Below are 27749 nucleotides of genomic sequence, written 5' to 3'. Positions count from 1 at the left end.
CATCAGCAGGAAGGTGCCTCTACCTGTCATAAGCAGCCCCACAGGAGGGTTGTAGAATCCCAGGGTTTTGCAGGCACACCACGGGTCACAGCCTGGCACCTGCACAGGACATGGTTCCTCCCTAGAGCAAAACCAGTTTGCAGCAGAAACAAAACACACACACACAAATCCACTCCTGTAAAGGCATGTCCCCGTGGGTGAAGATCCCACAGAAATATTTACCTTTGCAGAGAGGTGGTGCAGCATTCACACGTTTCTGTAGTAGCATTTCTGCAGCCACTGCTACAGAAACTGCAGCATTTCCTGTAGTGTTCTTATAGAAAGACAGAGTGGTGGAGAGTCAGGTCCTCCAGTTCAGTCCAGAGGCATTTTGAGCTTTGTTGAAGTGAGAGGGAAAGAATCTGAACTTGGATTCAAGTGCTGAGTCGTGATTGACATTGGTTTTATCTCTAACTTGACTTTAAAGATCCTGCTAATATTATGAGTGTTGAAGTTTATAGCCCATTTCCCCCCTTTGTCATCTTAAACTTGTTTAGCATTTGCCAAGCTTGGAAAAAAAGATGAAGATACCTTCCTTGGGTCAGTGAAGGCCCTGGCTGCTTTAGAACAATTGTTGCATTCTTGTTTCCCTAGTATTTATTTTTGACTGAACCACTTCCTTCTGTTTTTCTGTTGAGAAAAAAAAGATACTTGGCTTTGGAACCTGCAAGTTTCATCAAAGTAGTGAAATGTGCCACAGAAGCTGTCTGTCAGTGGGCAGGACAAAACCCCTTAAGCTTGTGTGTTCTCCACAGTAATTTCAATTCTATTTAAATTGTTCTTTTTTTCATTCTAGAGCACTCCACAAGATTCCGAATGGGGCCTGCCTCCTGGTCATGGGCATGATTTAAGAGGAAGCCCTCAGGAAAACAGCATGGAAAGATCTGGAGGTCGGGACATCTCAGATCTTCTTCCTCCTGCTGTGCAACTGGCTGAGAGCATATCCCTATCAGTTCCAGGACCTCCAAGGTGAGAAATGAAGTTTCTTCCTGTGAGCCAAATTGAAGCCCTGCTGCTCTTGATGGCCGGGGACTGTTTGTTAAGTTTCTGTTCTTGTGTAACTAATTTTCAAAATCTATCATCCTGATTGATGATGTAGTCTTCAAAATAACTTGACAAAACAAGACTACTTACTGTTTACCAAGCTGGCTTTCTTGCCTTACTTGCATAACTCTAAACAAGACTCCAGCTGTTGTAGTAACCCCTGACTTAACCTTCCCATGCTTTTTGCTCATGCTAATAAACTCTCATCTGAGGCACAAACATTAGAGCTTTTTGTAGCTGCATGTGATAGTGAAGTAAGAAGTAATTGTAAACAACTGCAAAATGCTGTGCTCAGCTCTAACAATCCTACTCAAAAGTACCAACCCTGCTAAGATTTATTTGCATTGCACTCCTCTAAATATCTTAAAATTCACCTGGTTAAATAAATAGGTGCTAATAAATAATAAATAACAGGGCTATTTTCAGATTTATGGTGTTCTCGGGGGCTATGAAGGATGGCAGTAGGCAGCATAATTGAGATTTTATCCCAAAGGGAATATTTTCTGAAGCATTGAGGTTTTTGCTCTCATTTTCCCATGCCACTGGGGTTGTCATCTCCTGCAGTGAAGACATTACCTGATGCCAGCAGATCTTTCACACAGGACACCACACTTCCCATTTCATCAGTGTCACCTGGGTTGGAAGAGCTACAACTTAGAAGGAGAGGCAGTAACTTGCTGATAAATGTGTAGTGTTTTTTAGGCTCTGGGTAGTGTTTTCATGAACTTTCATAAAGATTGGAGATTTCACTGTAGAAAGATTTGCTGAATCCTAAGTGGAGTATGTGTGTTTTAGGGTTTTTTTGGCCTGTTTCCACCAACCCTGGCTTCCATTTCTGATTCTCCAGTTTGCCTCTTGCAAAAGACATGGGCAAATGGAAAACAAGAACAAGCAGTAGTCAAGTAAAATATTTCAAATGCTGTTAATACTGTACCAGGCAATAAACTCTTCATCCTTTATTCTTCCTAATTTCTTAGGGGGGAAAAAAAGCATTTCTTTCCTGAAAAGGGTGGTCAAACACTGGAACAGGCCTCCTAGAGAGGTGGTTGATGCCCCAGGTCTGTCAGTGTTTAAGAGGCATTTAGACCATGGCCTCAAACATGCTGTAACTTCTGGTCAGCCCTGAAGTGGTCAGGCAGTTGGATCATGGTAGGTCCCTTCCAATATTCAGTTCTATAATGATTGATATCAGTTTATAACAGTTTACAGAAGTTTAAGTCCAAGTGCAGGTACCAAGTAGGATCATAACTGACCACATCAGGGAAATTTCAGGGAAACTTAGAGACATGGTATAATCTAAAAAGTCTTCCCAAGAAAAAACAGCTGCCTTTGTGGAAGGGACAGTCTGGCTGTGCTACAGAGCTCATCATTCATTCATGGTTGCATTTCATGGTCTTGAAGGTCTCTTCCAACCAGAACGGTTCTATGATTAGGTTGTGGTACTTCAGCACACACAGGAAGATATTTACCATTCATTCTATTTTTCTGGCTGCCACTAACATCTCTTAATTATCTAATGAAAATAAAGTCTGAGCAAAGCCAGTTTACAGTGATTAAGGTATTTAGACTTAAGGTTTAAGGTGATGAAAGGTTGTGCTTCTTTCCCAGAATGTCTGGTTATTTCTTTTCTAATGTGGCACCACTTTACTATCTAGCACAAGGTCTACATATGAAACAGCTCTTCCCTGGATGAATTTCTCATGTCTTGAAGGTTTTCTGTCCATTTCCATTTCAAATGAAGAAAGCCATAGATGTCATTCACACTAGTTAGAAAAAACTGAGTATGGAGTTGTGGTGTACACTTGGACAGGGTGAGAATTTCAGATGTTAACTGAAATAATAAACCATCAAAACACAAATATTACATGTACCCTCCAGCTTGTAGTTTCTCTTGACAGTATTGTGCATAATGACTACATTGTATGTGTGCAATGGTGAGTAATCATGCTGTCCTAGCTGAAGAAAATGTAAATTTCTTGCAAGCTACTTAAAATGGGATGTTTGTGACAGTAAAATAGTCATTTTCTGCTATTCTTAGCAGTGTGCAGTTTATGGGAAGGGGGAAAATATTCAGGGAAATGAGTATTACTAACTGCTGTATTTTATAGTAGGCCTTATAATGATGAGCATTCCAGCAAATTGGAGCTGTCTGTGAAATGTCAGATGTCACAATGTCAGATATCAGAGTGTACTTAGAACTGCAACACCCATACACCCTCTGACTGACAGCATTTGTACCAGCAGCCACCTCATACAGTGTCTGTGCCAACTGCTAGGACCTGCCTTGTGCAATGTTTCTGTCCTGTGAATGAAGCAGCAGCAGAGCTCACCCCAGAGGGCTTACATTGTGTATTTTCTTGTTTCTCAGGAAGCATCTCTGTGCTTATTTTTGTTGTCCACTTTTTAAGGAATTTGTTTATACAACTTCTCCAATGGATGACTGTAAGGACTGTCCTGTAGAATCACAGACTGGGTTGGGTTGGAAGGGACTCTCAAAGCTCATCTAGTCCAACCCCCTGCACTGAGCAGGGACATCTGCAACTAGAGCAGGGTGCTCACAGCCCTGGCCAACCTTGCCTGGAATGGTTCCAGGGATGGGGCTTCTACCATCTCTTTGGGCAACCTGGGCTAGTGTTTCACCATCCTCAGTGTAAAAACATTTCTGCCTTGTATATGGTCTAAATCTCCTGTTTTTTAGTTTAAAACCATCACCCTTTGTCCTGTCACAACAGACCCTTCTAAAAAGATTGTCCCCATCTTTCTAAAAGGCCCCCTTTGGAGTCCTGGAAGGCTGCAATAAGGTCTCCCCAGAGCCTTTTCCTCTCCAGGCTGAACAATCCCAACACTCTCAGCCTTCCCTCACAGCAGAGGTGCTCCAGCCCTCTGATCTAGACTAGCTACCAGGAAACTGGTGGGGACAACACCACTGTGAAACACTCAAAATGCAAAGTGTGCTTTCAACTCCACGACCCAACACTAACTCCCAGGGGTGAACTTTATCAAAGCAGCTCATGTCTTTGAATTTCATCTTCCACACCTGCAAAATGGGTATGGAATGTGCAGTGCAGTATGTTAAAGGGCAAGAGATTCCTAGATCTTGTCAGAAGGCAGCAAGAAGTATGCAGAGACTTACTTCCTGATCTTGCTCTATTCATTTGTGGACATGTAAGGAGCTCAGATACACAAAGTCAGCAATGTCCCATCCAAGAGCCCTGGGAAATGGTTCTCCATCACTTCTGTGATGTTTGCTTTATTGTTAAAGTTCAAATATATAAAATTGAGGAGGGCACTTTGGGGGAGGGCAATTGGTCAGCAATATCTTCTTCTGCTTTTGTCTCCAGGAAAAAAATGGCAGGTGGCAAAATCGTATCAAGCAGCCAGGAAGGAAGCTGTATTCACCCATGTAGCAGCATTTTGTTGCTCTTGTCCACTCTGGTGGAAAATGTTCTTGTTCTTGATGAAATGTGTGTGGGCACAGCTAGCAAAGAGGGATGAAATGTTGGGGGGGGTGTTGTGAAGAGGAAAGTGTCAGCTTGTTGCTCTTGTCCACTCTGGTGGAAAATGTTCTTGTTCTTGATGAAATGTGTGTGGGCACAGCTAGTAAAGAAGAGGGATGAAATGTTGGGGGGAGGGGGTGTTGTGAAGAGGAAACTGTCAGCTTCAAGTTCCTCTTGAATGGGAAACCACTGAATACTGCCCACAGACAGATCCATAGCATTGCCACTATTGGAGGGACTTCTGGTAAGCTTCTCAAAGCATTGTCACCTGAATATTTGACATGAGACCTGTAGCATTTCTCATCTCTTCATATGGGTGGACCTTTAAACCTTCATCCTGAGGGTGAGGTCGAGCAGTCCTGCCATTGAAAATGGCCTCTGTGGCAAACACGGCTACAAGGTCCTGACTGGAGACCTCACCATGGCTTCTAACCCAACAAGGAATGGCCTGTCTTACTGACAGCATCTCCTCTGAGCACACAGAAACCTACTAAATGTCTTGTGAAACTTATAAGCAAGTTCTGTTCCTTCCTTTGTTTGACTTTGGTGTAGTAGACTTTAACCCTCAGATTACTGTATCTGTGCTGCTGTTCTTTTCAAAACCTGCTGTTCTTCATGATGATGATTTGGCATATTGTGGGACTCAGAACAGCAGCTTTTCAAAAGATTTTTTTCAAAGTAGCAAGTATCTTTCTTCTCTGTTGTATTGGTGGTAGAGGTATCTGATAGTCTGAACTGAAGCCAGGAGTTGTACAGCAAGGAAGTGGGCCAGATAACCTTTCTCTCTGTGGCTCTGGATTTTAGTGGAGGCACAAGTTCAGGCTCCAGCTAGAAGCAGGCACAGGAACACTAAACATGAATGGAAAAACAAGCCCTGGAGCTGGGCTGCAGTGGTTTGCAGCAGAGTCAGCAGTTCTTGCAGGTGGCCTTTTGGACGCCTGTGAAGTGAAGAAGGAACTAGTTACACTGATGTGGTTTGAGACAGTGGCCTGAGTACAGCTGAGTAACACACGGCTGCTCGTCACTCACCCAGCATATTAGGCTGTCCAAACTGGTGTTAAATGGGCCAGTGGTAATGCAGAGTGTGGGGTGTAGTCTGTTATCTTGAGGTCTGAGTATTTGTGGTTTGGCTGCAGCAAGTGCAGCCTTGCTTTTTACTACTAGCATATCCATTTTTATGCTGTTCTGTGACCAATTTGCACTTTTGAATGTGTTGTTCAGACATGGCACAGCTGCAGTTCTCCACAGCTTCCTGCTCAAAACGTGAGCACTGAGAACACCTTGACTTACCTTCTAGGTGTCTACAACAGCTTCACACCTGAGCGTGCAAAACTGAGCCTTGTGAGATGGGGGTTACGTGGATGAGTCAGGTTGTAGGGATTCATAAGATTCTTCTTTCAGGAAACTTCTTAGATGGGGGGAGCTCAGGCAATGACTTTTTATTTAGCCTTACTGCTGAACTGCTGGCACATGCCTGGTTTGGGTGGCTTCTGTGTTATCCTGCCAAAGTAGAAGCAAAGACAATAAACGGAAAATCTTTGAAGTTTCAGATTCCAGGCAGTTTATTTTTAACACACTCCCATGTGCTGCTTTGAACACATCTTTTCCACCCTGAAGTGAACTTAGAGTGTTAAAAGCACGTGATCTGCCATCTTCAGCTGGAGTATCTCTGTGTGGAAAACTACCACGTTTGCCTCTTTCCAGTCTTCTGGGTGGCTTTCTTCCATCCTTCAGATTCTCAGAAGTCGTTTCAGTCATTTTAAAATTCTTATGTTTTGGAATTCAAAACATCTGTGACTTTTTTTTTTTAAAAAAAAACTGTTTCAGTCCAGGTTTTTTTACCTATTACTTTTCAGCATACAGGACTAATAAGACATATCATCAACAATTAATGTGTGAATTTTCAGTGTGTAATAAACATGTTGAATTAGAACAGGTAGCACGCCTCAGGCTTTGCATTGCTGTCTGTGAGATGTAACCATGGCTTTCTGGTGCTCAGACAGAGGAAAACTCCTGGGGAATCCTGGACAACTACCTCAGAGAGACATTTTTTCCAGGAGATTTAGGAAGAGGCAGATGCAGCGATTTAAAAGGTACACACCCAGAAACAGTTGAAGCATTCTTTAGGGATGAGCTTGGCCTCTCTCCCACCTGCAGTGCTGTGCACAGATCCCCTGGGACCCACACAGCCGCGGCAGGATGAGAAGCTGAGGCTGCCACACATCCTGTGGGACCTTCCCTTCAGTGCCAGGCTTCCTGCTGCCCCTCCGGAGATCTCGGGCAGAGCCCAGGAGCCACGTGTGGAACTGGAACTGAAGATCTGGCCACGTTTGCTGCAGCAGTGATACAGCTTACTTGTTATTGTCAGAATTCTTTCATTCGGTCAGACTTAAAATGCTGCAGGCCCTGCACTTGAGGCTGTGTATGGAAGGAGGTGAAAAATGGTTGGAGGTGGGGGGAGAAGGGGTGGGGGGTTCCCAGGAGGATCATATAAATCATTACTCCTGCTTCACTTTTTCCTGAAAGCTTATAGAGGGTGGGGGAAGCTGGCTGCTGTTAGCAGCCTTTTGGTGATGATGGATTTCTCATGTCTGTGTTTACACCAAAAATTCAAATAGTGATTTTTCTCTGCCTCTGAAACGCTGACTTTTTTTAATAGGAATGTGGAAATTATTTTGATGTTTCCTAATTAACTTTCCATATCTCAGGGACAGATTAAAGGCAGGATTCTTTAAGTTCACTCAAGTCCTCTGGTACAGCGTGTCCAAGTGTGTACACTCTAAACGTAGATGCTGATCATTTGTGTGTCAGGAGAAACTGAACAGAAACATTTCAGAAGCATCTGTATGTGTGCCATGGTTGCAGAGCTGGCCGTGCATTTGTCCCCTTCAGCACTTTCTAAATTTGTCCTCAGATTTCAGTCTTTTATACTCCTGGGAATGTAATCACTCAGGCTCCAAGTACATCGACATGGATGGTGACCGTATGTGACCTCTGGGCTTCACAGGCTTCAGCACTTGGTGTTTTTCCCTCACGAGTGTGACTGGGGTGGGAAGGCTGTCTGTCCTTTCAGCAGCTATTGCACGTTTTAGAAGGAAAACAAAGGAATATGAAAGGGAAATTTTAAATTACCTAATTTTCTGTTGTTGGATCATCATTTCTTATTGTTTATCAAGCTGGCTTAACATTTTTGAGCATCTCTACCCTCCCCACCCTCAGACTGTAAAAGCCAGGGGGCTTTTCTCTAGCTGCTGCTGGTTTTATCTTCGGTTTAATCTTCTGGTTTTAAACTCTTGCCTTTGTGGCTGACAAAAGAGAGTAATGGAAGTCGTGCCTTTGAGTGTTAATGGCTGGTAGATTTGGTATGGCTCCTAATCCAGAAGTATTTATGGAAGCTGCACCATTAAGTCGTGGATTTCTTAACATCCTTTATAGCTTCACACCCTAAACACAAACCAGGCAGTGCTGTCCTAGTGAACACCTCAGTAACTGGGCAGTACTCTCAAATTGTTCCAGGATAAGTCAAACTTGCCACAGTACATTCTGAAGGTTGAAGAGGTTAACAGGTATTAAAAATGACTTGGTAAATTTGCAGCACACTTCCAAGCAACAATTTGTCAGTAATTAGTTATGTAAAACACATACTTCAGACAGGCAAAGTTTTAACTCATTGTTATTTGATGATGTAACTGGAAGGATAGAATCGTAGAATCTTGTAGGTTACAAAACACCTTTAAGATCAGAGTCCAACTGTTAACCTAACACTACCAAATCCACCACAAAACCATGCCCCTAAAGGCCACATCTATACATCTTTTAAGTGCCTCCAGGGTTAGTGACTCAATCGCTCCCCCGGCCAGCCTGTTCCCATGCTTGACAACCTTTTTAATGAAGAAAATTTTCCCAGTATCTACCCTGAACCTCCTCTAGCACAAAGGCCATTTCCCCTCTTCCTATCACTTGTTACTTGGGAGAAGCAACCAGCCCCCACCTCACTACAGCCTCTTTCAGGACATTGTAGGGAGTGAGATGGTCTCCCCTGAGTGTCCTTTCCTCCAGGCTAAACAAGGCCAGTTTCCTCAGCTGCTCCTGTAACACAAGTCCTCAGACTGATGGAGTCCAAGATATCATTCATATGGGCAGTAAGGCAGTTAAGGCCTTGAACTTGCAAATCCTTAACTGTGTGCTTAACTTCCAAGATAAGGAAAAAGTTCCCTTTAATTCCTGAGTGCAGTGGGACACTTGCATATTTCAGGTTACACATGCATGTAGGTTTTTGCAGGACTGCATTTCAATTTTTTAACATATCAATTACATGCAGCAATTATCCTTAGCAAAATTACTCATTCTCCCCTAAGCTCTACACAAACCACAAGGAACTCTAATGTTCCTTCATGATTTGTCATTTGCATGTTTTAAATATTACCCTACAGTATGAACTTCTCCCTTTTTTTATCAAGCTAGTTCAGACAACAAAGATCACATTTTATTTTGCTTTATTTAAAACTATAACTTTTAAGGTCATAGCTTTATGTTGATGAGTTGTCTGAAAATACGTGCCCCCTGCAGGTAATTAGTGATTGGCAACCCATCTATGTAGATTGGGTTTTACTCAGGGGCATTATCTTCAGCATGTGGTGTCACTTCCCTGCAGTGTTATTCCCTTTAAAAAGAGTGGAAGATAATGGGACTAGGTGTGACCTTAAGAGGTCATCTTGTCCATCCTTCTGCCCTAAAGCAGGATCAGCTGTGCTTAAGTCATTCCCAACAGATGTTTGTCTAACCCTGGCAGTGTCTTGCAGACAGAAAAGCAAGATCACAGAAAATGAAAAGGAAGATGTAGGTTTTGTTCCCTACATCAGGAGAAACCTAAATGAGGATAGCCAAACTGGTCAGCCTGGTGGTGTCTTACTGAGACAGGAAACTCACACCTCTCAGCTCTCTGTTATGTCCTGAATAAAACACTGAAGCAAGCTGCAGCAGCAGAGATGATGAATGTGTGCTGCTTCCTTCTGAAAGTGATAGTTTAAGTTGCTGTCACACCACTGTCACTTTAATTCTGTTCAGCATACATTAATTACAGACTTGTCCCAATTCCTTCATCTACTCCTGAGTAAAATGAACAAGTTTTTAGCATTATTGAACACCAGAAAAATTCTTTTAGTTTCTTTATAATGCTGAATAGTTTATTTCATAGGATTGTCATCTGCCCTTGAACCTGCTAAGCCACACGTTTACTCCTGTGACTGTGCAAAGTTGCTACCAGCATGGCAATAGATGGTTCATGGGTTTATATATACATATAGGAATATTTGGAACAGTTCCTTATCTGATAGTTGCAGGTAGAAGTCTAATGTAACAAAAGTCATGTCTGTGAAGGTCTTAGTGAAATTTCAGTCAGCTGAAATCTGTAAAATGCAAACTTATATCTGGTCTGTATGATGAACATTGCCAGTGTTTCAATCCCACATTTATTACCATGGTTTTCTGAACTCCTGATAGAACTGGAAAGTTCCATTTCTGACAGATGGGATTAACAATGAGTAAAGAACCAGAGGTTAAAGATAAGAGATAAGGAGAAACTGGAATTGTAGGTGGTATCTACTTTATCCAACACTCAATTTCACAGAGGTTAGAGGGCTCCAACACGCCAACATCCCCCCCATGTTTGTTCTGCCCTTGATACAGATAAAATCTGTACCTGTACACCATCCCCCTGCCTCTGATACAAGGTGCTTCCAGGCCAAAGAACACTGTGCACACATTTACTAACGAGCAATTTAATCAGGAAGAAGATAAACCTGCAATAGGAAGAAAAAGCTGGAATGGCAATTGACTCCTACTTCTCTATCCATTTGCCAACTCAGAGTTTTGGGGTTTGCCCCTCCTTTTCTAATTAAGCTTCTTTGAGTGCAAATTTAATGTCAAATGATGGAGTGTGTTCCTTCCTTAGGGAAAGCCTCCTCATTGATTCGTTCATGTTCCATCATGCCCGATGTTGTCAGTGATCCAGCAGGTGCCAAATATTGCACAGCCATCTCTGCTGCTCCCAGTGTCAAGTTTTATATGGAGAGGTGTTTTCTGTGATAGATTCCACTGGGCAAAACAATTTTTAAAAGCTTAAATGAAATGTAGTTATTACAATTTAAACATTCAAACCATTGCCAAGCATTGCTGAAACTTGTTTAAACTCTACAGGAATTCTATGTTATAGATATTCTACCTTAGATTCGAGGCTTATATTTAATCTAGGAAAATTCAATAGCTTTTTAAAGACTACTTTATCTTTCAGTGCAATAATTCTGAAGGTTTTTAGCATCTTTTATAGCTACTTCTGAGCATTTGGCAACGTGTTGTCTGTGTAACTTGCTTTGGATAGGAGGGTATGGGGGGAGATTTACCTATTTCATCACCTGCAGGCCATGGTGTGGAAACTGAGGTACACACAGTGCACGAGACAAATATTAAGACTAGCTTCTTCTCTGCTGTTAGTGCTCCCACATATCTCCATTTCCATTTTTTTCTATCTTATCTTTAATGGGTGGGGAGAGAGATCATAGAAATGGTTTATATGCACTGAAATCAAATACTGCAATAAAATGACCTCATAGGGTGTGTATCATTGTATGGCAGGCTGAGACCTTTGACCTTTTGGTGAGAATCAGTGGTGCTGATTAGTTGGAGAAAATATTCAACAGATGGGCCCTTCTTAATCTTCTGCTCCACAATAAAAGCATAGCCAGAGAACAGCAGTGACTGCAGATTGCACAGCCTTTGGCTTTGCACAAAACACTCTCACAGAAGCAGAAAAGAAAAACCTTTCTTGGAGGTACTGGTCGTTTTTGCAGGATTTCATTTTTTACTTTTCTCCCGTGCTGCTCCCTTAGTCTGTTAGGTGTGTGTCCCCTCTCTCCACACTAAACTAAAACTTTGGAATGGTTAAACTGCAAGCCATGAGCATGGTGGCTGTGAGGGAAGACTGGGGACATTTTCCAGAGTAATGAGCATTTAAATCAGTGTAATGTGTGTCTGATGGTTTAACTCCTGAAAGCAGATTACCAGCTTCTCAGTGCATGCACTGCATGGCTTTGAAACATCCACGGCACAAACTGGTTTTATTCTTTGCTTCATCTGCTTCATATTCTTTGCTTCTTTATTGACATGAAACAAATAAACGTTTCCATTGTTGGCAGCGTCGTTAAGGAAGGCATCAGTAGCTACAGTGCTGAAGATCTACCCAACCCAAACTCAAGCATGGTGTCTGCAGAGGTGACAGGACAGAACACGATCTTGCACGAACCTGGAGGACAAACAGGCTCTGATCTCTTAATGCAGGCTGCAGGGGCCAGAGGGAGAAGTCTGCCTATCCCAGTGCCTCCTGCAGGCTCTGCCAAAGAACATGTCACAGCAGATCTCACAAGCAGCAGTGACAAGGTACCCACCTCAGATTGCAGTGAAGCTGTGCCATCACCAGCTCCAGTGGATGACAAAGAGGAGGGAAGGGCACATGATGAATGTGTGGATAGAGGCCCAAAATGTGACAATATTGCTGCCACTTCTATGAAGAATGGTGAGAATGATCCCAGGAACCCAAACCTGGGGCCCAGCCCTCCAGCAGCTATTGCAGAACTGCAAGGAGTCCTACCAAGGAGTTTGAGTGAATTAGGATTGCTCCAGCAGAGTGAACAGCTGGGTGGCAGGAGGGAACCACATGTCAGCACGTTTCCCCAGGGTAAAGAGGCAGGAGATTATTTTACTGCTCAGGAGGCCGAGCAGGAGCGAGGAGTTTTGGAAGTAGGTCAGCAACAGACTGTAATGCAGCAAGGTAGACAGAACACAGATGGTGGAGAGGGTCTGCTAATGAAAAAGGAAACCTTAATCCTAAATTATCCAGCAACAGGGGGCTCAGACAGTGAAAAATTTGGAGCAATTGTGAATGCTCAGGGCTTCACTGAGATGAGTGAAGTCTGTAATCTACAGATAGGGGCTGTAACAACAGCTAAAGGGGATGAAGCAAATCTAGCTGTATCTGGAAGCAAAAGGGAGCAATCAGAAGCATGTACTTTAATGTCAGAGTTGCCTTCTAACCCTCCAAATCTCTTCCTGGTACCAAAGCCTGAAGAGCCTTCAAGGGAATATGTGCCTGGAAAAGACTCTCAAGATCCAATGAGGAGTGAAGCAGTGAAAGCAGCCTCTGAAAAAACTGAACCCATTTTTCAAAGAGACCTTCAAAAGGCAGATGAGCTTGTTAGTGCTGAGCATTTCAGTGTGCCTTCATCCTTTAAGCAAAAGGAAGAACAAAAATCAGCTGTCACAACTCAAAGCCAAAAAGATGAAGCCAGTAGCAATGAAATTATTAAAGCTGAGGATTTGTCTAAAGAAAGCACCATACTTTCTGAAACAGAAAGCATTCTCAGTCCCACCAAGGAAAACTCCCTGATAGATAAAAGATTATTGATGGAAGAAGATGTATTAAGTACTTCTCTGAGCAGATCCACAGAGCTGAATCAAAAAGAAACCAAGGCAAGTCTAACAGGAAAAAAAAATGAAATTAGAACAGAGGAGACTCAAGTGACAGAACACAGTGGATTTCCTGAGGGATCATGTGGGGCAGAAAAACAGCTATTAAACTCTGGTGGTAGCCAGCACCAGCATGCAGAAAATACCCACTTGGGACACAATCTGGAAGAATTCAGTCTTTGTGAAAAGACTTCAGCAGGTGACCTAGGGGAAGAAGCTGGGGAAAAGCCTCTAGATTCAGCCAGTACCTTTAAATTGCCCAGAGACAATTCACACTCTCTTGTTTATAAACCTGAACAGCAGAGGAGTACAGAGAGAAGAGCTGCTACAGACAGCCTGGAGAATAAGCTCATGGCTTCACCGCAGTCTCTGAGGGAGGAATGCCCACTGAGCTTTGATTGCTTTAAGACTGAGGCAGAAGACAGAACTTTGGGGCAGCCAGACTGTAACGGGACTGCTGAGAAGGTTTGTTCAGCTGCTGCACACAGTTCACTGCTCCTCCACTCTAAGAACAATAATATTAAGCAGAGTAAGCAGGATGAGTCCTGGGAAAAGGCTTTTGCTAGAGAAACTGTGTTGGTATCTGAATGCAAAACTGAAAGCCAAGAAAAACCTGAGAGCTATAGCAAGTCAGAAGAGAGTGCAAAAATGTCAGAATCAAAGCTCGAGCTCCAGGGCGTAGAGAAGTTGGCAGGGAGTGTGGATCCCACGGCTCTGCAACCTGAGGAGGCCTCGTGGAGTCTGGAAACCAGAGAACAGGTTGGTCACATCACTGAAGTGCCTCACGGTGATGCAGAGCAAGGACCCGCAGCTGCACAAGGCAGTGCTGTGGATGGTGAAGAAAATCAGGGGATTCAACAGGAGAAGCACCAGACAAGTTCTGTGGGGGACAAAGATTTGGCACTGGCAAGCGAATGCAAACTGGATGTCCTGAGGAGAGCTCAGCTGGAGCAAGGGGCTGCAGAAAGCCCCAGGACTATGCAGATGGCTTGTTCAGAAACCTCCCAAGCCGTGGCTGGGACTTCAGGAGTCACTCCCCGGGAAGTTCACGTGGAGGAAGGGGCTGACAGCCCTGCCAGTGAAAGCAGCCACCCCTCTGAGAGTGGCACATGCAGCTCTTTGGAGAGCCCCAAGTGCAGCACTGGAGAGCTGCAGGAAGATGCAGGTGTCCCAGCTGCAGAGCCCATGGAGAAGTCAGGGTCTGTTGCTGGTGACAGTGCCTGGGTTTCAAAAACAGGACTCCAACAACAGAAGCAGCAAAGCAGTTTGACAGCTGTCACAAAAGCAGATGATCAGGAACACAAAGAAAGGGCTCAAAAACCTGAACGGCCATCGGACCTACATAATCACAGCAACATACCAGAAATACCTCCAACAATTTCAACCAACCTTAGTAAAGACTCTTCTGTGCCAGAGGCAGCGCTGATCCAATGCGACTCTGACACAGCAAAAGAAAAGGATGAGGATAAAAGCAGTGCTGTGGTGTCAGAGGATCTGTGCAGCAGCAAACACAGGCAAAATATTCCTGGTGTGACCACACTTAATTTGCAAGATAGCAACGAGCAAAACAAAACTGATCTCAAGGCAGAAGAAAACTGCCACAGTAAGCAAAACTCAGACGAGCCCGAGCAGGGCAATAATTCTTTGATCTCAGCTAGTCAGCATGAAGCAGCATGTCATAGTGATACGTCTTGTAAAGAATCTGACAAGAATGAACAGCCAGGCAGCATATGCAGGATAAAGGATAATACTGGTGAAAGCCCTGCTGCTGCTATGAATGCTCTTCCAGGGACACAGAATTCAGCAAGTGCTTTGCCAAGTGACACAGAAATAGCACATACTTCTGATAATGCTGAGAAAAATGACCCTCAAATATCTTGTCCAGAAACTCAAGGGAAAACACCATTAATGGTAAAAAACTTGGAAAAGATTGAAAATCTGACTGCTGATGGGGTAATCATCCAGAAAGATGGCAACATGGAGATAAGTTGTGAGGACAGTGCTTCTGTCACAGAAAAAAGCACTGTGAAAAGTGATAAAAGTCCAGGGGCACAAGGATCTCCTTCATCATTACAAGCATACAGGGAAGTAATTCCCCCTGATAAGTCCTGTAAATCCAGCTGCATTCAAAAGCCACCGCAGGAGCCTGGTAGCTGTCAAGAGAATCCTACAGCCCCCTTTACACAGACCTCTGCACTCAGCCATCCAAGCCAGCAACCTGGAAACAACACCAACAATGGCACTGGGGGGGAATTACTAAATGATGAGCTGGAAGTTGTCTCGTGCCAAAATACCTTAGAAGGCAACTCTGATTTGCAGATTGCTGCAGGTTCTCAGGTGTCTGAAGATCCTTCACCCAGGGCAAGCACAGGTAAAACAGCAAGCTCAGAAAACGGCTCAGCAGGGAGTATGAGTGTGAATGAAAAGGATGTTCCAGGCCAAAGTTTTCAGGGTGATGGAGACAGAAGTGTAGCCCTACTAGAGACTTTAAACCTGGGGCAGAGTACTGGGAACTTATCACCATTCAGTTCTGAGAAGCTGAAGAAAGAGATATCTGCAATTAAATCCAAAGAAACAAAAAGTGAGGTAAGCTTCAAAGAACAGCAAAGTGACAGTTCAGCAGCGTCTGTGTTAGCTCTCCCTGCTCTAGAAGGGAAGCTGCTGAGTCTTTCATCTGCTGGTAAACAAGAAGGCTGTAATGAGGAAATTGCAACCAATATCTGTGTAGATGACAAGTGCAGTGAGATCTTAGAGAAAGCTGGGAATTCAGAAAAACGGGAAGAGCTTTCAAAGGAGAACAATAACATAAGCAGGGCAGAGATTAGTGCTTCCGAGCAGTCTGCAGGGAACTCTGGAAGGGAGCATGAGGCTCTGACTTGCAGCTCTCTGGACATTGGCTCCAGCCTCCCAAATTTTAGGGAGCATATCAGCCAGATATTTAAAAAAACTGTCCACAGCACATTGAGTGCTGAATTACCCCAACTTTTGTCTGAAAACCATGCAGGCGTCAAGCAGAGTCCAGCAGCCAAGGACAGAGCAGAACTGTGTGGTTCTGAGAACTCTTCAGAACCAAACAAGGTGGGCAAAGGAGAAGCAGAGGGGCAAGAGGTGTCTCTAGCTACCGAGACTTCCCACGGAGCTGCCACGGGCAAATCTCTGCATCCAGAAAACACAGTGGCAGAGCTGCCACCAGCAAGTCTCCAAGACACCGAGGAAAACAAGCAGCCCGGTGGCTGTTTCGAAGTGGTCCCTACGTTGGATGGCGTTACACCTGCTGGACGTGCTCTGGAAAGCCTGCAGAAGGCAGAGAAAACCATCCAGCACCCAGAGAGCAGTGAGATGGAAGGAGAGGAAGGCGTGTGTGCCGGTGGCGCTGATCCCCAGTGGCTAATAAGCTTAGAGATAAAGCAGCAAGGGCCAGCTTCATTTGATGGGGCAGCAGCTGAGAACTTCCCTGCAGGTTCTGACGGCGAGCAACAACCCGCTGTAGCTGTTCTCTCCACAGGCAGCACACACAAGAGTGACTTAGTAGATGCTGCTGCCACAGAGGGCAAGAACTTGATCACAGAGTGTAATGCAGGACCGGTTTCATCTGAAGAGGATGTAAGTCCTGCTGAACAGTGCCTGGATCCCAAGCCAAATGACCAGGAGAAAAGTGAGTGTGGTGGTCCAGGCGTTGCTGGGAGCACCTCTGACATGGCAGCGTCAGCACTCGTCCCGGGAGGCCCTTACACTCACCAGAAGCTGCCGGAGGGTTTGCAGGTGCCGCCCGAGGAGAATCAGCAGCCAGGCTTCAGCAGCGACCTTAGGCGTGATGTTAAACCTCAGAGTGGCACGCAGATGATACAGGATGATCCAGTAAGCAAGAAATGCTTGGAAACATCGGAACATTCACAAGATGCACAGCAAGAAAAGGTGGCTGTGCGTGGGTTAATAGATTACTTAAAAAATGAAGTAAGCCAGGAGGACTGCTTGCAAACTGGCTCTGAAGTAGAATCTAGCAACGCGACGGAGGGAGATGTGAAAGAGATCAGTGACACAGTGTTAAGCACAGCCAGGAGAGGTAAGGAAAAGACTGGAGACATCCCTGAAACAGGTACTGCAAGGATGTTAGTCACTGCTGAGGGTGACTTGGCTGTGAACACGAGCACTGAAGAGCAGGAGACAGACCTGCACGAAAATCGCTCTCCGGCTGCTCCTGTGTGGGAGCAGGAGAAGCATTCTGCATGCCCAGATCTTCCTGCTGCTGGAAAGCTGCCGAGCAAGATGAATTTGGAATGTGAAAGCTCACTCCAGGATGCCAAAAGAGACCTGTCACCAGCTGCATTCACTGAGCCTAAGAGCCTTGACCTCAGTGAACTCCAGGACACGGCTGTGGCAGGATTACCTACTGAAAGGTATTTACTCCAAATTACTATGTGAAATGGTTGTCAGGACCCCGGGGCTGGACAGGGATACAATTTTCATTGTGGGGGCAGTGTGGGAGGGCATGCCTCTTACCTCTGTTCTTTAATTTCTGTTGCTTCCAAACGTGGACTACGTGGAAGGAAACTGATATAATTTGTAAGGGCACAGCAGCCCTAAGAGCTGAGGAGCACAGTTCTTAACTCTTCCATCTGCTGGTCCAGATTCCTGCCCAGACCTGTGTGGATTTGCTTACACTTCCCAAGGTTCATATCTTGTAGCCTGAAGTTAAGCAAACAAGTAGCACTTCCTAGCCTTAAGTTAGTAGGCTTTTGCAAAGTTTTGGTGACCCAGTTAAGTGAGACCTGCAGCGTTCGCATGGTGGATTGCCGTGTTTGAAAACAAGCCCAGAGTTTAACCCAATTACTCACACTGTTAGTTGTCTAGGCCTCCCTCTTATCCTCCCGTGTAGTATAATTGTATTGACAGTGCCTTTGATCACTGGGTTATTCAGTGTTTCTAATGACACGGAGTTGTTTCAGATGTGGATTCGTTTTAGCTGGGATTCATGGAGCCTAAGAGTTGTTTATTCTCCAAAGCCAGCAGTAACTGCTTTAATGAAGTTAAGACTTTTTTTTTTTTGGTGCATTACTACTTTGCTATTTGGATTGTTTGATGTGCAGTTAATTCAAAAAAAAAAAATGATGTTGGAACAGGTGCTTTCCCTTTATCTAGTGATGTGACTGATCCTTTTGTAACCTCAGCAGCTTTCTTGCATGCTGTCCCTCTCCTTCCCATGCCAGAGGAAGGAGCTATAGCTGTAACTGCTAAGAGACAACAGCAGAGCAGAGTACAGTGAAATGCTGACTTGTTCCAGACAACATCAATGAATGGTCTGCATACAATCCAAGTATAGAATAAGGAGGGAAAATGTTTCAGTGCCACATTCCTTAGTGGTTAAAATGGTAAAACTGTATTGTAAATGAAAATACCTGAAGTGTTTCTGCTGCTATGAAAGTTCTTCCTGTTGTGAGTCTGGGACAGAGACTGAATCTGGTGTGAGTGTGCAAGCAAAATGTGTGACTGAAGAATATCAGAAGCATTGCAATTCTCAACAGCTACATGACTTTGTCTTTGAGGATCTGTAAAACGACAAGGAAATTTGACCCGGTTATTTCTCTCCAGCTCCTTTCCTTTCTTTCTGTTTCCCTTTACATGATGGGAAGCTTCCCAGCGGGTAGCTTTGAAATTACCCAACAATTTGCTGGCCTGGCCTGGCTCAGGGGCCTTAAGGGACTCTGGGGCTGCAATGTGTATGTCTAGGCATGTGTTTTATGCCAGGGCGGGTATCATACTTTCAATAAATACCTGTGGCAAGCAGGGCAGGGTTCTGAAACAGCTGCTGGCAATTCATAGAGGAGTTGCTTAATACTTGCACATGCTTTAAGAATTCATTATCACCTGTTTTTCCAGTGTGAGGGTTTGTATCAACAGGCAGCTGCTGCTTTTGGAGTGCAGCTGTAAGTGCTGTCACACGCATGCCAAGCGTGCAAACAGACAGGAGACACTGCCCGTGGAGCTGGCTGCCACTGCAGCACTGCAGATGAACACAGGACTCTCACAGGTAGAGAGGAGGCTCTGCTCTTGGCCAGGCTCCTTTCTTAGAGGAATGTGCATTTATAATACAAAATAGAAGTAAAAAGCATTAGTTGAGCTGGCTCGTCTGTCTTCACCGTGTCCAACGCTAACCAGCCCACGTCTCCTCTGAGCTTAAAACTGGCTTTGCATCATTAAATTTCAGGCTATATTCCATGCACTGTGTACTCCAGTCCCAGCACTAGTTGTTGCAGAGTGTTTTCCAGTTGTTTATTACCCTATAATCCTTACAGAGGCTATATTATGATAGCTCTGCGAAAAACAAAGCACATTTCTAAGACTTGACTGGGGGCATTTGGGCCAGATAGAAAAAAGAACTCCAGGGAGGAAGAATCCTTCCCAGCTCTCAAAATAAATAGTAGTAAGTATATTAAATCTAGGAGAAGGAAATGGCATGTTCTGAATGATTTTGGCATTGCTTTTCCCCTCTCCACTGCTTCTGTATAGCTCTATCTCTTACAAGGTCTGTTGAAATCCCACTGAACTGAGAAGTGAAAAGGAGGAGAGCAAAGTTGTGTGATCTGACTCTGAAATCCTTATTGGGATTTCTTCCTGTAGAGGAAATAGAGGAATTTCTTTCCTTTGTGGCTATGGCACTGGGAAGAGGACGGTCCTGTAATGAACAGTAGATCCAAGAACTGTCTGCAGTGACTCCTGCCCCCACTTCCTTTAGGAATGGGACAGTGTTCAGTTGACGAGAGCTTTTGTATCTGAAGGTACAGCACCAACAGCCTCCCTTCAAATCTTCAGTTAAAAGGACAATTCTTTTTGGAAAGGAGGTTGTGGCTGAAGTATTAGCCCCAAAATCAGAACAAAATTGGAAATCATGGCAAAAATTTAGGGATATTTAGAGGTGGCATGAGGTTTTTTGGTAAATTCCTGTAATTCAGCTTGGTACACACAAACTGCCGTTGTCTCCTGGAAGAAGTGCTGAGGAGCTTTCTGAAGTGGAGGCTGTCAAGTCCCTCCCAGATGTGCCTCTGTAAGTCCCCAGAACAGATTGCATCACTTGCTGATTTGTCGGTTTGGCAAAATGCTCTGTTTGTTAACAGGCCTTTGGGTGTTCCAGGCCTGTGGAGCTGCTCACAGAGTCAGCTTGGGGCTGAGGGTGCTGCTGAGGGAGGAGAGCAAAGAGCCATGAGCACGTAACACCAGCCATAAAGGGTGAGGAGCTGTGGCACTGCCCTGCTCTAGGACATGTGTTTTGCTCTGGGGAAAAGTCTCCCCATCGCTGCCGCTGTTCTTTGGAGAATGAAGAGTTCTGTTGCATTGTCCCACCTCACTAACAAACCTAAACAATATTATAGGGGAAGCATGTTGCAGCAGTTGGCATCAGCAAAGATCACTACTTGAAAAACATTCTTTGTGTCCTATACATAGGTCAGAGAAGGTTTCTGAAGTTGGTCCAGACATACTTTTGGATTTGCTTCATGCTTTGCTCTTGCCATCAAAAATTGGCAAGTTCAATAAGTCTAAAAAGAACGTTCACTCCTTAGTAAATACTGACTTGGTCTTTATCTGCATAACAAATACAGTATTAAATATTTTAACAGTCTGCTGGATGAGGTATGGAATGTAGAACTGCTTTTCAGATCAGTCAAGTGAGTTTTGAGGCTGTGTCGTTAGCATCTGAAAAGAAGAGTTTGGAGTTAAAAGGAAACTCATCAAAACAGTGATTATGCAGCTTAGTTTTCCTATTTTTTTTTAACTGCAAAATTAACCCAGGTGTGCAGCATCTCAGGAGCACAAAACAAAGGGAAAAAGAGCTGAAAGTGATTTACACATAAATGAAATGCACAAAATTCATCAGGCAATTTCTCTCCTGCCTGTCTCTGTAATTCTCTTTCCCTCCCATCTCACTGTCACTGTTATCCTCAGTCGTGCTTTTGGAGATGCAGGCAGCTCAGCCTGCAGTCCTGAGCTAAATTAACTGGATAGGGAGTTCTGTGGGAATTGTGCCCGTGTGAAGCCTTTGATACTTAATTTTTGGTATTTTTCTATTCATGGAAGATTAAAATTAAGATAACTTCACTCCTGCCCAATGGATAATTCACATTGCTTTCTAAGGAGTGAAAGGGAATTTTGCCACCTACTCTGGATGCCACTGGACCACTGGCCTCTGGTTTAGGCAGCTTCTAAGTCAGTGTGAGGTATTTATAAAGTGCTGGTTTGGGAGCATGGCCTGTTGTACTCAAAGCACATAGCAACGGAGGACTAGGTATGTGATACCACCACGGTTATTTTGTATGGCTCTGCTACACAAAAGCAGAGAAGTAAATCACCTCTGGTCCTGCCAAATCACTGGTATTTCTTGCTGTACTGAAAATACTCTGTAAAGCCCTTGAGAACCTCAGCCACATATTTGTAAGGTAGGTATTGGCATGGAGGGATGACACACGAGCTGCTTTTTTCACACACCCTTCTGTTTCTCAAACTGCATCTGTTTGATCAAACCTTTAGCATTTGCTAAAGAAATCCAGCATGGACTCTGTAATGCATTCTCCAATATCTGGATAGACAGTTTAGCATCAATTTTTGCCTTCTTTTCTTTTAAAAGTTCCTCTTAGCTTACTTTTTTTTTTTCTAATTAGCTTTCCCCAGATGCAGTTTTCAACCCTGCTCCTTCCAAGTAAGTTGCCTATTTTCTCAAAATTGTTTTTGTATATCCTACAGATCCCCATATTTTCTCTATTCCAACTCTTTATCTTCTGGCTTCTTGTTAAATTGGATACTAATTTAACAAGAATTTACCAATTGGTGCTCGTTCCCCTGTCCTTGTTTCTGATAGAATATGCAAAGCAGGATTAGCCCCAGCTCTGAACCCTGCTGAGGGCAACTCTGAGAACAGCAATTACAGACAGGCATATTCTCCATGACTTAGATGTGGCTTGCTTCCAGTTTTTCAGCATCTTGGCATGCTTGCATTGCTCTAGTGCTTCTCCACAGAGACTCCTCTGGAGACATGTCTGAAGGGCCAGAACTCCACAGTACTTGCCCTGTCCTTTGCTTTGTTTTTCCACCTGCTATCTTTGTCCTTGGAGCTTGTCTTATCAATATCAGTCCAGGAATATGGAAGTCCACATGTGCATTGCTAATAGCAGGTGAGGCTTATTTAGCTATGGCTATTCCTTAACTCTTACCTGGCTTCTCTGGAAAAGTCAAAAACTGACTTTGACAGATAAATTCTTTACTAGAGTCTCTTTGGCCTATAAGAAGGTCTGCATCTGAAATTGCAGTAAACATAAAAATGTTAATTGCTCCAATTGAAGGCTGTCTTGTTCTGGATTCTGAGGCCCCTGTGAAATGCTGAGTGCACCATCCTGTGCCATGCTCAAGAACCAGCCCTAGTCTGTTAGTCTCCTCCTCCTTGCTGCAGTGTGCTTGGGATCTCCTCCCAGGTGAAGCATTTCCTGATGAACTCTTCTTTGTTCAGACAGGATTAATTCTCCTTTGGTACCTGCCCCATTCATCTGTGCTGCCCTAAGACTCTGCAAGGTTGTTTCCAATTCAATTTCACTAATTTACTTATTGTGACCTCTTGGTACATTCCTTCCAAGACAGCTGTGGGAGAGAAGGCTGTGGCTGCAGCCTACCCTTAAAGTCAGTAGATGTTGGGCCAAAATCTCTGTGCCAGAGGAGTGATATCAGCAAAGGATTTGGCCCTAACCCTCTAACAGATAGCTGGGGAGAATGCTGCACAGTCCTGTGATCCCTTTTCACCCAGACCATCCTACAAGCACCACACTCCCAGTTATTCTGCTTTGCTTCAATAAGGGGGTGTCTCATTCCAACTGATAAAATAATCAAATTAAGAAGATAGGCTGTATGGAGATGAGTAGGATTTAAGTGATTAATTGCCCTGAACGACCTGGTGTTTTCCAACCTCAGACCTGTAAAGCTGGGCTTCTCTTTGTAAACTCTGAAAAACATGGAGCACTTGCTTCCTGAAACTGAAACTCATCAAACTGCTTTTTTTAGTCTTTTTTTCAGCTTGTTTTTCCTACCTCCTTTGGCTCATGAAACAAACAGTGTAATCAATAAAGCCTTTTTTTTTCCAAGGCTCCCACAGGCTTATGTAAAATCTTTGGAATTTGTTAGCATGATAACATTGTTATGCTCTCCTAGCTGATAGAAATATCAAAGCTAGCTAAGAATAACTGCAGCAGACAGGGAAGATTGGATTTGTTTCCTGGAATGAAAGCAAAAAGCAAGTATGCATTGCTCAGTTTCTAACAACCAAGGGAAACATTTTAGCTGTTATGAAAATAAATGGACATTTGAAACTCCCACCTCTTCTTGATGTTGCTAAATGAGCCAAAATAGGGAGTCAGTGTTGCTGAATATTTAAATGTCTCCAAGATTTTCCACATCTTCTCTTTTTTCTTTTTTTGAATGCTGTGATGGTACATGAAACTTCTGTTGCATGCAGAATTCTTCAAATCTTGCTCTTCTGGTAGAAACTTAAATGAACTTGGTTTGCTAGAGAAGTTTTTCACTGAACTTTTTGAGGCTTTGAGTCCAGCCTTGGGTTTTCTAAAAAATTATACTACTTACCTGGAAATCTGCAAAATGACAGCTTCCTATCACTTTGGTGCTCCAAAATATAATGGGCTATCATTAAATTTACCTTTTTTTCCAAGTAGAAGGTTAAGGCAAAAGTCAGGGAGCTTACGGACAGCCATCCCAAAGCCTTGCCAAAAAACATTGCTGGGAATTGCACGACCTAATTTTCAACCACCACAAATAATGGTTGTGGTCAACTTATATGTGGAAAGTAGTGGAAACAGAAAGTTCAGGTGTTGGTTACAGAAGTGGTTTGGATATCTCAGCCAGGTTGCTCTACACCTAATTGGGTCTGTGGTTTTGCAGAGTTTATGACTCTGAACTTCTGATTAGGAAATTCAGACAAGAAAATCTTTAATGCTCAGGAAACTGGAGTATATTTATATGGTTGTCTTTGTTGCAACTGATCTTTAAAATGGGCACTAAGTGTATTATTTGTATTTGCTTATAGTCTATAAGCAAATAAGTAATAACTTAGGAGCAAGTTGTATTTGCTGGTAGACTATAGACTACTGATAACCTCAGTTTAAAGAGTTGGAGAAGAACAAGCCTTGTTTTCATGCTCACAGGGAAAAACTGACAATGTGATCCAGTTCATCCTGTATTCTCAAAAAACAGACTGCAAGTTTAAGAGGAACTGTGTGGGGTTTGGTTTTTTTGTTTGCTTGGTTTTGAATTTTTTTTTTTTACATTTAATGTAACATTTCATGATGTTCTCATATTTTTTTTTTTTTTTTTTTGAGGGCTGACTCATCCCCCCTCCCCCCGAGTGCTTTTTTTTGTAAAAGTGACATGGTTTATGGGAAAAAGATGGATTTCACAGGAGCTGGGTGGAGTGGGTCACCAGTATGTTCACCAGGTGTCCACCCACAGTCTGAAGGCACCCTGACTGTGGAGCATAGCCTGAATGATGGGGCCTCTGATGACATTTCTCAAGTCAGAGTCCAGACTTCTAAAAATGCAGCCTAAACTGATGGCCTGGAATCCAGCACTTCTGAAGGCACTGAATTTAAGTACCTTCTAACTTTTCTGTAATTCAGTTTCCTATATTCCCGGGTGTAGGGTAAAAATGTTGCATGCCTGAGGAGAATATTCATGTGCTGGTTCTGCATTTAGGAGTGTGGTGAAGTGTGTGTCTGTATGTATATATATGTATATCTCTATACATCTGTGTGCTCTGCCTTCCAGCACCATAGGCAAGGTATGTCTGGAGAGATTCCAAACCCACCTGGATGTGATCCTGTGCAGCCTGTTCTAGGTGAACCTGCTTTAGCAGGGAGGTTGGACTGGGTGATCTCCAGAGGCGCCTTCCAACTCCCACCATTCTGTGCTGTGCCAATGTAATGTCAGGTAACTACAGTGTCACAACAGGACTTGGCTGTACCTGTGCCATGAACCTCTTGGCACTGACGAACTAGGAAGATGATTATTTCTTCTAGGGTTTCTTCCACCCCTAATATTGCAACCTAACTTCTCACATATAGCTTGGTCAGTGTTATTTTCATGGACACATGAAAAGGAAAAAGTGGGGATCTACCAGAGAAAAAATCCTTCACTCAATTACAAAATAATGGTGTTCTTTAGAAATGTTTGGGACCCACATTTACAAAAAACAACCCCCAGAACAGTTTCCCCCAATGTCAGCTCATCCTGATGCTTTCTGGCTTTTCCTTGAGGCTAACTGTTCCCTGGGAGCTAGGGAAGGGCCTGGCCTCCAGCAAGGCCACCCTGCAGGATGTCTCCCAGAGCCCAGTCCCTCTCATCAGCACCCTCCCTGCTCCTATGCAGCTCTGGCCCTCGGGAGAACTCTTTTGCAATGCTTTCTTTCGTGGTTCTTTGATCTGAGGGCTCCCAGCCTAAGCCAGACAGGGAGTCACTGCAGGCTGCAGCCTCCGAGTCAGCCCCTGTCCTGTAATTGTCTCCCCAGCCTTGCTGGGATGTTGCTTATCTCTTGTTTTCCTGTTGCTGTTCAGCTTGCTTCCTCTCTCCTCCCCAAAGCCTTCTATTAACACAGAGTAATGAATTCTCACAGGAAAATCAGGTAATGAAGCACACCTTAGCACCCTGTTCCTGGAGTTACGGCGTACCAGTTTTCCTGTGTTTAAATAGCAGAGGGCACTGGCAGGAGAGTGGAAATGTTTTTGTGACAAAGGTAGGTTGACATTGCTCAGCAGTGGGTGAAAGGGTTTTGGTAGAGCAAGAGGCTGACGAATCAATAGGGAGAGGCATGCCATTTGAGCAAAATGACCATTTAATTCCCAAAATGCTAAATTGGGCTTTGTTAGGAGGCATGTAGCTCGTTCGTGTCCATGGCTTTGTGCCAGGCTGAAATGCTCCTTGCAAAGAAAATCAAAATTTATTTTAATGAATTTTATTCTCTCTGGGGTCTCCCCACTCCTCAAAGCTGTTATACCTGCAGAAGCTATTTGTGAAATGGTTTCCAGATGACAAAAGAGTTTAACTCCCCCCATAAATGAGAGGGTGGCTGAATGCCTGTACCTGTATCAGAAATCACGGTAACTTTTTCCATGCCTGGTTTCCTGCTGCTTGGGAGGCAGGATATGAGAGAGCTGCTCTCCCCAGAAACTTTAACTCTCTGTTTGATCCTAATCCTGGCTGTCAGAGTGGATGCTACCAGCTCCTGGTCCTTCAACTAAATGAACTCTCCTCAGGATACTGTACTGTACGTGCTGTTTCCCTCTCAGCGAGCTGTACCTAGCAGTTCAGGTGATGTTGGCAGTCTAGAGATTTCTCAGCATTTTCACTCATTCCAGTATCTGATTTGGTCTTTGGGGGTCACTTGATATATTCTTCCCTTTCCTGTACAGGGATTTGAATTGTTAAAAGCAGCAATGAGCACATCTAGGGGGAATCCTTGACATCAGCTTTCAGACTAGATGTGAAAGTTCTCCTGTAACACAAAATTTACCTGGTCAGAACTCTGTTCTCTCCTTTTGCTCATAGAAAATTGAACAAGGACAATAAAAAAAATAAATTAAAAATAAATTGATTGTTTACTCTCATAGAAGTTTTCCACGTGCGGGTCTGACTGAATGCTCTGAGAGGTCCAACTGGTATCATTACTTGTCTGCTAACATTAAAAGGAGAGCTCTGAAGAAGAGGAAATGTTCCTTGTGTCACCCAAACACGTGTAGCTGGCACCACAGTTGAAGGCCCAGAATCTGGGCAGAGTGCACCTGGAGTCAGCTGGGAAGCTATCTTTAAACTATCTTGAAACTAAAAGCCCCAGCATTTTACCTGAAATACCTTGACTGGGTATTTGGTAAGCAATGAATCTCCCAACTGCCTCACTGTGGGATAAATATTACAGACCTTTAGTCCACAGCTATTGTATGGCACCTTATAAACATGATAATGATCTCCCTGGGTAGAGTCAGTTAATTCCTTGGGTGCTGGCAGCTTGTATATGCAATTTGGTGTATCTTAATGCAAAGACTTAATTACCTGTGAAGCCATTCTTTTGTGTTGTAATAAACCCCTGGGAAACCAAAGAGATTAATCAGGGCACGCAGCTAATTAAAACTGCTCCATTTTCTTATAGGTAAAGCAAATATTAAGAAAACTTCTTAATGACTTTAGGAGTTGGAGCTTAACACAGCAAGTAGGAATAAAAAGGTTTGGTGAATAAAAAAGATTTGTTTTAGCTGAATAAAAAGGTTTGGATTAAATTTAAAACTATGACCACACTTTCAGGGGAAGTTGTTAGAAACTTTCGCTGCATGCTGAAACTTTAAATCTAACTTTTAAAAAGTTGAACCAAACACCCTTCCGGCATCCCCTACCTGGACAAAGTCCCCCAAACACCACCAACTAATCTCGGAGGGTTAGGAGGCTCTGGTGTAGGCTTTAAGCGTTCCACACAGCGTAATTTAATCCCTCCGCATCCCCCCGCAACGCGCAGCAGATGGAAACCTCCGGGCAGCCACCGCGTTGCTGTGACTCAAAAAACCCTGGAAGAAATTCCACGGGAGGGGGGATAGAGGAAAAAAAAGAAAAAAAAAAAAA

The 27749-nt window shown here is 43.7% G+C and overlaps 1 protein-coding gene across 1 annotated transcript in view; it reads left to right on the top strand.

Annotated features, from left to right (window-relative positions):
* The window catches only part of LOC103780862, a gene marked incomplete at both ends in the record, with an annotated part of 28792 nt that extends 11295 nt beyond the window's left edge, over positions 1–17497 (top strand). The window contains 2 exons of the mRNA XM_008948557.1: positions 836–1008; positions 11774–17497. Coding sequence (XP_008946805.1) covers positions 836–1008; positions 11774–17497 — 5897 coding nt within the window. The remainder of the gene's footprint in view (positions 1–835; positions 1009–11773) is intronic.
* Positions 17498–27749: the final 10252 nt, after the last annotated feature.

The sequence above is a fragment of the Merops nubicus genome, unplaced genomic scaffold (assembly GCF_000691845.1).
Source record: "Merops nubicus isolate BGI_N331 unplaced genomic scaffold, ASM69184v1 scaffold8231, whole genome shotgun sequence".
Taxonomy (NCBI): Eukaryota; Metazoa; Chordata; class Aves; order Coraciiformes; family Meropidae; genus Merops; species Merops nubicus.
Note: the sequence above shows the minus strand (reverse complement) of the source record. Positions and strands in the feature narration are given on the sequence as shown.